General features: G+C 32.7%; 1 protein-coding gene across 2 annotated transcripts in view; it reads left to right on the top strand.

Annotated features, from left to right (window-relative positions):
- LOC111031329 (gustatory and odorant receptor 63a) overlaps positions 1-12,609 on the top strand; it is a 29,449-nt gene that overhangs the window by 7,013 nt on the left and 9,827 nt on the right. Inside the window, exons 1-3 of one of the 2 annotated variants that reach the window (XM_022311222.1) lie at positions 4,208-4,311; positions 7,746-8,002; positions 11,824-12,087. In XM_022311222.1, the coding sequence (XP_022166914.1) occupies positions 7,766-8,002; positions 11,824-12,087 (501 nt within the window). In that variant the 5' untranslated portion in view covers positions 4,208-4,311; positions 7,746-7,765. Of the gene's footprint in view, positions 1-4,207; positions 4,312-7,745; positions 8,003-11,823; positions 12,088-12,609 lie in introns of those variants that run through there. The other variant, XM_022311227.1, reaches the window with a different exon arrangement.

The raw sequence follows: 12,609 nt of genomic DNA, 5'->3' as shown, positions 1-12,609 counted from the left end.
ATTTAAAAATATAAAAATTAACGTTTAACATCATCATCGACATAATTTTGTATTATTATTTCGTTTGATACAGAACATTTTATATGTAGTCCATAGGTACTTCATGTACAAATTATCATCATAAAATTAATTATTGTAATGTGTATTATTATAAAACACTTGGGAGGATGTATTTTGATTAACCTTTTTAGTTTTCGATGCCGTTAATTTCGATTATATTTTGGTCAAACAATTTGCATAATAACCTGTGTTTTAATAACGATTCGTGGTTATGGTTTAAGCGCAATAAATATTATTTTATTTCCGAATGTTAACGTTTACACATCAAACACGCATATCTATAAATCTAACGGATAAATGTTTTATTATTTTAAGAAACCTACGTAGGTAAGTGTCATATGTACACTTTTCTGTATTATCTACATTTCAAGTACAATTTACCTAATAATTACTAATGTTTGTTATTCAATCGACAGTGATCAGTGGTATACCTAAACGTCCTAAACATAAATAGTTACGTACATTACCTGTTTTATACATAATATACATGGTATACCAAAGACTTAGCTAGAAATGTCAAAGGGGAGGGAGACGGCAACACCCCAATAGCCCAATTTATAATGTTGTTCAATATAAATATGTTTTTGGCGAAGGACAATGGAGATGGCAATTAACCCCTCATATTTGTTCTTGTGGTATGTACGGAATAGATGGTATACAACCGTGTACTTGCAACGTTTGTTTCCTTTGTGTTCATCTATAATAGCCACCGTATAAGATTCACGACGATTTTCAATCAAGTCGTTTACGCGCCATCGTCGACGATATTATGAAATTATAATTATAAATGTAGTATTAGACAACGTGACGAAATATCGATCGTAAATTTCGATCTGTATAACAACCTACTGCAGTATTTTCGCGTCGACACCGTCATCCACGAGCGCATCAATAGTGTAAAGCGAAGAGAGATGAAATTCCTGCAAAACAAATTTTGAACAAAACTGCTTAAATCTCTCCCGACGAGACGCACTGGTAGTTTCTCGAAACAAACTGCGTGCCGGACATCAGTAATATTATTTCGCCAGAAGTTCAAACTTCCAACACTGATAATAATTGAGGAGGGGCTGGGCTGAACACTCGAATCCCATATAGTCTCCTGTTAGCCCTATCAGAGATTTTAAATTTTCCCGCCCCCTTCAAGACTCGGACATAACTAGGACTGAAGTCACCTGTATGATCTATGCTTATATTCTTCAACTTTACAGGTTCCTAACGATTTCATAGGGCGCTACAAATAATTACAATTTAATATTTTGTTGTAATAAGTGTTTACAAATCACGTAAAGCAGCGTTTTTATTTATTACATATTTTTACATAATATAGGACCAGAGTCATGTTTAAGGGAAGGTTCAGGAGTACTGGGCCCCCCAGAACCCCAAAAAAGGTTAGGTAACTAAAGATTTTGAAATTTTAATTTGACATTTTATAGTAATATAACGTATAGATAATAATCATACTATGACATTAAGTACAACAATAAATAAATAACAATTTTCTAATATCAAATACCTATAATATGTTAGAATCTACAACATTTTTAGACCTCTCCAACCTCCTCCAGAAAAAAGTTAAAAATACTCCACTGTATAGGACACTTTAGTCTTAAACTCTTCAGATAGCAATGCATTCATTTTAGGACGTATTATCCATAAGCGGATTATCCTTGGTCTTCCGCAGAACTACGTACTGTACCAAAAATAGTGTTTTCGTCTACATTGTATAATACGGAATAATGTTACATAGGTACATGTTAAATTATATGAATTTTTAAATAAAAATATAACATGTATAGATACTTATCTAATTTTCTTTAAAATTTAAATTCTATTTAATGTTACATGATATAGTTGTTTTAATATTATAAAAATAGAACTTTTGTTTCAATTTGTATTTCGAGGATTAACCGCAGAATTCGTTTATTGTCGTTGTCATGCCATCCCATTTTCCGAGCATAATCGAGAGTTTACTGTAATATAATATACTTTGTTAAAGTGCCGCCAGTTTGGTTGTTATTTTCAAATATTAACTGCAGTACATATGATAATTTGGTGTTTGAGGTTTACTTAAGCACTGGTAGTGAAACAGTACCTATACGATTTGATAACGAGGATGACTTTTAAAAGGGAAATTAATTAATTATTTTAAACCAATGGGTATAGCCCAAATGGGTTGTGCATTTTTTTTCAATATAATTTTTTCGAACTCTTCCAAACGTCGGGATTTACGGAAAAATAATAGATTTTATATCTATAAACTTGATCATACCTATAGAGCATATATATATATATGTATATGTACATTGGGGCCAGCCGTATGTATTGTTTCATCTTTCATACCGTATAAATTGCTCACAGCCCACACTCCAAATTACAGTCCCTCCAAAGCTCCTCTTATAGTGTTATACGTATATAGGTACTCAGTTCATATTGTCACTTGCTAACATCAAGACCCGAGACACAAACTGCGGTATAACTGAATTAGTCATAGTCCATAGAGTGCGTACGTAGTATACTATCTATAATGATCGGTGCAATATATTCTACTCAATAATAATTGACGTTACATTATACTTATTCACTAGCCTAAGGTGTATATACTCTTTTGTTTGTTCGTTAAAACACTGAACAAAACAACGGCGGTGCGGCGGGCACGTCGTGGCACGAATTTCACGAAGTACCAACAAAGTGGACGATTATAAAATAATATGTATATCTAATGTTATAATAATACGCATTTACGTGTGTATACACAATACACATATAGTATATGTACAACCTACGCATTGTATATTAGTCCCGATCGATTAAAATCCAGAAACCGATATCGGGCGCTATAATATTAACCGTACGAGGTACATATTATACATAATTGCAAAGTAATTGGACAGATAAACAATGTTGTTCACGATAATATATAATTATACACAAAATATACGGGATGATTCGCCGAGTATGCTGCGCACCGTAATTTTTTCCTTCAAATGACAATGAATGTGTTTGAATTCTGAACAATTTGAAGACAACAATTTTGATGTGAATTAATTAGTGGATAATTTTTTTTTTTAATGTCTATGCATCCTATAGTCCAAAATTCGGACAAATGATTTCTAAGTTATTATAGAATATTTACTATAAGGATAATAGTCCTTAAAAATGATTTTATAAAAATATAAAATAGACATAACATTAGTTCTAGTATTTAATTTGCATGGGCCATTTTTACAAATCATTTTAACTGTCGGTAGATTAATATTAACTATTACTTTAATTTTGAAATCATCATACATCTTTCAAATTCATTATCCCGGATATAATATAATCTTTAGCAAGCAAAGTTAAATAGCTCACAACCTAAGCGTTAGGGTTATGATTTTAATAGGTCAACATTTTCAGAAAAATTATCCGCTAAATAAGTTACGGACAAAAAACTGGGGGGAGGTTCTTATTTGAAAAAAATAAGTTTTTATTCACACTAAGACACTTCTTGAATTCAGCACAAAAAATCTCAAAATATAGTCTTTATAAGTATAATATAATGTTTAAAAATTCCAAAACTCAGATTTTGAATAACTGCACTGTTTACTAAGGAAAAAAAAATGGGGTGAGCGTGCTTTGAAGAATCACTCTGTATAATAATACTATATACAGCACACCCTCGTAGCGTTCAATTATTCCATCGTCTATAGTTAATGGTTAGGAAATCGATTTTGAAACGAACGCGTTCCCTCCCCGATAATCGTCCTCTGACACGTTTATAATAATATATGTACGCTAAAACGCTCGTATGGCTGGTGGATATAATAAATAGCTACTGTGTAGGTATATGGAGATATAGGTTGAGCGTTCGTGCAATGATCTTAATCGCGTGTACTTTTTAATATTAATACGTACTATACGAGCCAAAAACATAATATACGTTATCCGTCGAGTGGATTATTAAAAAAAAAAAAAGTGTTTGAAACGTTTGATTTTCGGTGAAAAATAATACAAACAACTTCGTGACTGCTAGTATATAATTATGTATAAATATAGATATTATAAAATATGTACTACACGAAATCAAATAGTCACAAATCGTATCGATAGGTCTAGTGTTGTCCCACACGGCATAATATTTCATCAGTATAAATATGCAGACGGTTGACGACGTTCCGGCGGCTTCGCGTTCGTTTTTCGATCATCTGTGCGGTCCGTTCTTCGCGGCGTTTCGAGTTTTGGGCGTCTGTCCGTATACGAGAGGTCGAAATGGTACTATATCACAGTATTATTGTGTGCAATATGTTTTATTTTAAAAAAACCCCTTTTTATTGTTAAACTGCAGTCGTACTATTAAAATAATATAGCATTGTCCGTTAGATATCTTATTGTTGTGGTCCTTCGTCATGAGAAATCAGCCCTGCATAGTTATTCCGTCTCCCTTCGAGTGATTAATAATATACTCTAAGCTGCACACCGTCTTGTTTCTGATTTCCGATCGTTGAGGCCTCGCGAATCCGCCGACGATTTAAGCCGTTTCGCATAATCGCTTTCGACGAGTGCGGAGTGCATATTGTTTTTACCAGATCTAAATCCTTATATTAGGTAGGTACAGACAAAAGAACGAGCCTTTTCCATGAGCCACGTTTCTGACGACACAATCGAATTTATATACGATTTGTTTTCACTGAATTGTTCACAGCACTCCCCCGAGCCGAGTCCCATTCTTTGAAAATTTTGACAGGATGCGCTATGGGAGAATAAATACTTTTACCGAAAATATGTCATTAAACCATAAAGATTTTCCAGTTCAATTCAGAAGGGTTCAGTTTCCGAGAAAAGTTTGTTTTTCAATGAACAAAGCGCAAGGTCAGACATTATATTGCATTGTAGAGTGGGTTTGGAAAGCAACTGTTCCTCACATGGACAACAATAATATTGTACGTAGGGTTTTCTAGAGCGGAAAGACTTGATCGTATTTTATACGTCTGTGTACACCACAAAATAAAACTCTGAATGTAGTATATCAAGTTGTTTTGACCACCCTTATTATGTTATTCGTGAGTATAGTATTACAAACCGAGTGCAATCTGTAGTAATATAATTGAATTAATTATATTCCAGATATACATTGATTAAATTAATATTATATAATATATATGTATATATAATCGTATGAATTAGTCAGTACTTTCCAAATTCACATCGTGCAAGAGTTCATCTGTGGTATTCAAATAAAAATTCGTATAAACTGCAGCTAACATATTATTTTGTATTGTGATTATAATATCACAATCTGTGTACACAATCATTTGTAAATATCATAAATTAAGTTAAATATATATTGTAACTATTACATTTTCGTGCAAAACTGCAGGCGCACGGGCGAAACCGGGAAATTTAGCTAGTGTTTATAATATATATAATATATATAGTATATACCACAGTAATAATTATTGGTGAATAATTATTATTGTGGACACTGCTTTGTATTATTATTGTCCCGGAAAACGTTTGTAAATAAGCACCCCGCTGCCATCTCCATTATAATAATATTGTGTAGTGGCAGCGTTTGCTGTTATTATTATTACTAATATTAATAATATCATCATTATCATCGTCATCGTCGTTACTATTATTATTATTATTATTATTATTATCATCATTGTCGTATATATTATTATTGTTATTATTATTATTACACAACCGTGTACTCTTCGTGCATTTACCATTTTGTTGCGGAGACCGATATTTAATAGTGGCTTTCGAAACTGTGACGTGCCACGCGAAGCGTTTCTGCGAGTAATGTCTTTTTTTAATGCTTTAATTTTATTTTTTTTTACATCTAACTCGTATTTTCCTGGTAAAAAAACGATCCAAGAGGATAACAAATGTAAAAATATAAATTAGAAAATATAATACCACTACGAACTGAACCGTATACAATATCAAGCTCTCGTCAGTCGTCGCCGCGCCCTGTCTGCTATAGCTGACCAACATTATACTACGGAAATATGATACCTACCCTATATTATACTAATTGAACGTCCCCCCCCCCTGCTACAACCAGACCAGTCCAAGTCTTGTAATTTTTCAAGGTGGCCGTTTCACAATTCTTTATCTCCACAGAAAATAATTAACGAAATGTATGATAACTCAGAAGAAAATAATAGGATTTTTAAAATGACAGACGTTGTATATACCAATACAAATGTATTTTTTTCATGAAATCGTTTCCACGGAAAAAACACTTTCGGAAATATTGTGACTTGCCTGGTTGTTGTGAAGGGCCCTTCATATTATTATTATACCATTTTACGCAACGACGATTGTACAGCAACGTATAGATAAGTCTCTCCCCCCTCTCAATTTGTTTGAACATAATAGTTTTTGTGGAAATCATAGCCTTGGGAGCTGCAGGTGCGTCATTTCAAGGGGAACCATGATGAGCATTCAAACCAATTTTTTGTAAAACGCTTATTTCAGCTTTCCAAAAGTAACACCAAAGCACTGATAAGGGTTTTAAATTTAATATTGACTCAGTATTTCGAATGTTTTTTTTTCACTTTTCAAATTTATTTTTGTTGTGGTCCAACAATCCTTAGTACTTGTGGAAAGTTGGCCCCACCGCGTCAAGATATCTGCACCAAACTTGTGCCAATATTTTACAACTAATTTGCAACTTTTTGAAATCAACAAAAAAATAATGTCCAACCATATATTTTCGTCGTAATTGCTGTACCGAAATTGATGATACCTGCAAATGCACGCGCAGCCCCAACACATCGTCGTATCAACCTCAAACTTTTTTCATCATTTATAGTGCAATTGATTTGCATGTTTTTGCAACCTTCGTGAATGCATTTGCAAATCGAAATTTGAACTCTAATAGTTGAACAATTACCAAGAGAAAATTGATAATAGTAATGCATAGTGTATGATATCATATTACAGAGAAAAAATAAAAATAAAAAGATAATTTTTACGTGGCGAAACAGACACAAAATTGTCGTTTGTGCAAATTATACAACCGTGAGCCATAAACTTTTAGTTAAAATCGTGCAGTTAATAAGAAATCACAAACATTGATAAGAATTCCCAATCAAAACTTCAGAATGAAAAACAAAATCCATAAGCCACGTCCAGACCAGTATACATATTACATATATTTTCCGGGAACATATGCTAACATTCGATCGCGTTAAGGCTATTATTGCGGAAAATCAGAAAAACTGTCGGAAACAAGTGTTTCAAATATATCCTCGCAGGTCTAGACGTGGCTTAAAAATTACATTCTCGGTTGTTTATAATATTTTAAGGCTTATCGCCTGCTGCCTACTACACATTGTATACACAGACTGCTACGATAATACTTGACTGCTATAGGTTTCTATGACACAGAGTTGCAACTTGCAATATGTGGATGTATGAGACGTAGATTTATGATTGTATTACATCAAACATGTAGCTGATATTACGGTATGGTATAGAAATCTGCGGTTGTATTACTATACAACAGGTATCTGGTATATACCGCAAGGATGTACAGGGTATAAGGAATAGAGTACAATAATAAACTGTTATGACCGGATGACCTATATATACGACTTTCATTCGAGCCACGGCTCGCAAACTTTTTGGCACCGACGATTTAATCACCGCAGAAATTACTGACCCGCGAATTAATGTCCGCTTTTCTCCCGCAGGCGTCTTCCGCAAGAGAACCATGTCCGCGTCCTCCGCGTACACGCTTGTCTCGGGCGTGGCGTTCGGGTACGCCACGGTCGCGGCTGTCCAGACGCTGTCCCGACTACCGCCGCCCGTCGCCATGTCCAACTTCAACCGCATACTTTTGAACTTTGGCTACGTCACGTTGGTCGCACCGTCAGCCGTCGTGCCCGTCATCATGTGGTTCGAGACGACCAAGCTCCAGGCGTACCTGCACGAGTGGCGACTGTTCCAAGTGAGTAGCCGCGGGTTATGCCATCGGTTCGCGTGTTTGTTATATTATTGTTTTTTTTTTTTTTTGGTCGTCGTCGTCGTTCCCCGTGCAGGTATTATTATCGAAGTCGACCAAACATTGTGATAATATAATATATCATGTATTCGGAAACCCTGCGCGAGAGTGGGCAACCCACACACTCGCCGAACTAAACATAATATATGAATATTTCGGTTCCTAAATAGGGAAGCCATTTGTACGTAGGTTCTCTATATTTTAGCTAGGTACATATTAATTTACAAGTACCTAATAAAGGTTCGTTTGGAATACTGCTGGTAGTATTTTGTTAGATGTTATTTTAAATTTTAATATTACTCACGCATCCATGTAAATGGATTATATAATTATATGCATCCAAAAAATATGTCCAATAATGTCACGTGACAAGTTAATTAGTAATTACTTAGTATTATTTTATTGTACTACACTCATTTCTCTCGAGTCATGAGCAATTTTTATTATTTATAATAGAAAAGACTAATATATAAAATATATAGATATAAAATTATGCATATTTAATTTAGTATTAAAGAGTCGTTAGTTGTTATTCGAATACATAGGTACCTACACATTGGTCATGTGATATTATTCAGTATTCTGGTACTTTTTCGAATATTAAAAAAAAACCCCTTATCAGAGTTTAATGGCTTGCTTGAGAACCCTTTATTTTATACAGATTACAGACATATGTATTTAAAACCTTTCTGCTTTTTAAATGCACCTACATATGTTTTATAGTTATTTTTTGTGCGGTAGTAAAAATACACTAAAAAATGTATTTACTACCTTCATATTTTTTTTTACTTTAGTGCATTATAAATGATTTTAACATTTGAGTAATGTAGGATAAATTCATGTGGTTTTACATTATTAACTTAGCATTAACCTATAAACATTTAAATTGTTAAAGAGTCTAGAAGACAGTACGCAAATCAGTTATAACGTCTTGTATAGTATTTTATTATTATTTGATTTTATAAATATATCGTACCTATATACCTATACCTATTTTGCTTTATATAAATATAGAATAAGGCACTAAAGCTAAATTTTCATCTCGTCAAAAACGTCACATTCATTTCAGTTTCTCAAAAATAATATATTTAATGTTTAAATGTTTGAATCACATCATAAATTTTCCATTATGTTTTTATTTCTAAATTTACATAGTAACATTGCAGAAGTTTAATATTATAAATTACTAAACATAATGGAATTTGACACTGCAGTGGCATGGGGGCTTTTTAACTAGAGTCTCCTCAAACTCAAGATATCATCATCAACTACTAAGTAGCAAGTCTATACTAAGCCACTAGACATTCTATAAATTGAGTGTCATAAATCTCATTTTTACAAAAATATCTGTATAATAAGATCACTTTAATGATGAACGAATATGATTTTTATGTGAATAATCATTAATCAAGTAATGTTTATTGTTATTACAGACTACGTTAAGAAGATACTTACACACTATATACACAGTGTAGTTTATATTATTGACGTTAATATTAGCCAGCGTCGTGGAAATAACTGGGAAAATAACAGCTCAGAATTGTATACATTTTAATTTTTATCAACTACAAATGGATTTAATTACATTAAAAAATAGTTGGAAATAAATTCTAAATGTTCGTTAACAAACTAGAACAAAATGATTTGTATCATAGTTCCTACCATATTTACATATTAGTTTTTTGGTTGAGTAAATTTGTTTTCTCATTCAAACGCATTCATAAGAAACACATTAAATTTCCCTATTCCAAGTACACATACATAAATTTAACTTACAAACGAATATCTACCTCCTCTAAACATAGGTACTTACATATTATTCCTACACATTGTAAATATAAATAATATAGATATTTTAATACATTTATACTTCGAATTATAACATAATACTAAAATAATGAAAGTTCAGTTGATAAAACCCCTATATAATATGATATTATATATTTATAATTATATCGACAGGGGCCGAATTAGAGATGGATGAATCAGACTTACGCTTTGTGGCATAATATATATTATACAAACTCGGAACTGCATAATGTATACCATATTTTGATACGCAATACTACGTAGTCTTAAACTTTAATCTTACTTCCGTGGCAATTGGTTCTACTTGCAGTAGTTAAATCAGCTGGCCGATGGAAACTCGAGACAATCAAAGGACCCCCGGCTATGAGTCTGATGCAATACATGTGGATGAAACGAGCTCATAAATAATTGGAAATTGGTATTTAGAATTCGAAATAATTTGCTGTTGAGTTGAAAATAATTACAGTCCATATTCAATTCGATCAGACAGATAAAAAAAATAAGTAAAATTTGCAAAAAAAAAAAAAATATATTATTAAATATTATTATTTATTTCCACGAATCCCGCTACATCTTCACGGTACCCACGCCGTCCTGCAAATATTTATTTTTATATCTTTTAAAAAATCAATTTCATGTCATCAGAAACTCGCCAGCACACAGTGATCTGAAATGAATCTTGAAATTGAAAACAAATATGAAAAACTCATTGTTAACAAATAACAGCCAGCTGTATGATATAATACATACGAGGAATGGACCTTTTCCAATAGAATATAGATGTAAAATAAATAAAAGTTAAAAAAAAAGGTATGAATGCACAATAATATGGCGATCTCATTTTTCATTTCTCATAAAAATGTATAAGGTCTAAGCAAGCATGACAAGTACTATATAATTCTTATCATACAGGTATATACTATATTAAAACGTCACTGAATGTATTTTGTAAAATAAAACTGTGGTTTTATAAATATATAATATAAACAATATACTATGTTTACAGCTTAGTATTAGGTATACTTTACAGGCTCATATATTTCTTTATAATATTTATGTTTAAAGTACATAATTATAGCAATATTATACAGAGACTTTTATACTTTTAGACTATTTATCTTCAATAATGTATTTACACAAAATCTGGTTTTTTGAATTTTTAAATATACCTAAAATCGATAATAATATATTTTACATATATTGTACTTAAGGAGTGTCCCATAGGGATACTAAATTTTGTTTTTCAAATGATAAATCCCCCTTTCAACTGTAACAGCGATATATATATTTGTTCAATGTTGACATGATATGAAAATAAAAATGTTTGAACGACTAGTTTTTGAGTTAATTTCTTTGTGTATAATGGGTTTTGAAAATATTGGAATTCTGTTGATTTAAAAAAAATAGTGATTAATATTAATCAATCAATAGTTATATTATAATATTTGCAAAAATGGTCTAACCATAATAAATACTAGATGCAATACTAGATCTATTTTATGTTGTCTGTAAAACCATTTTTAGAGATTATTTTTCTGAGTAGATATAAACATTTTGATAACTGGAAATAACTACTAGTTCGAGTTTTGAACTTGGGACATCAAAGTTTTCAAAATAAATTATTCACTAAATAATTTACAGCGAAATAGAGGGGGAAACAAAAGTTTGTATCGCCAGAGGAAACTCCTTAAGTAGTACGCAAAAAGTCTTAAGAATTTCAAAAAAGTATGATCTTTATAAGAACCTACTTGTATTTTCAAAAGTCCACAAAATCAGAATTTGAATAAGCTCATTATTAAGAGGAAAACCGGTGTGAGCACGCTCGGCGAATCGCTCGGCATACATGCGTTTATATGCATAAGCCGTCCATATAATATACCGTCGCCCAATAGTCCGACAAAAAAAAACGATTGCTGCTCGTATTATACCGTTTTGTGTTTTGTCTTTCCGTCTCTCAGGACAATTACGACAGAGTGGTCGGCAATTCGGTTGGTACTGCAACCGTCGAGAAACGGGTGAACAGGATCTATCGATCCATAATCGTGACGTTGTCGATCGCGGGAGTTGCGATCTCGTATCTGTCGTCGACCGCGAGCAACGTACTTGTACTCGTCTGCGCGATAAAAAGCCTATCGATCATGGTCTTCGTCGCGGGATTTTGGCTGGTCGGTGCAATTGTGATCGAGGCGACAATCGACGGCTACAAGAGAAAAATACAAACGGTACGGTATTATTGTAGGGCAAACACAAGGTACAAATTATGTGCGTGGCTATCCATATTGCCTGTGCGGAAAGCATTATTGCTGCGATTTGCCCCCGTAATTTTCGTTATTATTGATTTTAAATACGCGTTTGTAGTGTGATACATCGTGGAGGTAACTATTGCGCAGAATTGCGGTCCCCAAACGACAAGACATAATGATAAACATAACGGATGGTATAGAAATTGTTTTTTGTTTTCTCGTTTTTAATAATGGTTTTTTTTTTTTTTTTAGTAGTTACTCGTGACCCGTCCGGCGTAGTCTTTTAGGTTTTCAATTGATTAAGTAACGTTTTTTTTTTTTTTCTATTGTTGTTACAAGACATTATTATTCATCTCTGTGTAGGTATATATATATGCAATACTATATTCGAGTACTGATTCATATTTTACGACACGCGGACATGTGGTCACTGCGTGCTGAATTATACAGCTGACGTTATACCCATATACATCACATAACATTATAGGTGGGTGGGTTTAG

Source organism: Myzus persicae, unplaced genomic scaffold, assembly GCF_001856785.1.
Source record: "Myzus persicae strain clone G006 unplaced genomic scaffold, MPER_G0061.0, whole genome shotgun sequence".
In the NCBI taxonomy this organism is placed as follows: domain Eukaryota; kingdom Metazoa; phylum Arthropoda; class Insecta; order Hemiptera; family Aphididae; genus Myzus; species Myzus persicae.
This window is presented reverse-complemented; position numbering and strand designations above follow the sequence as displayed.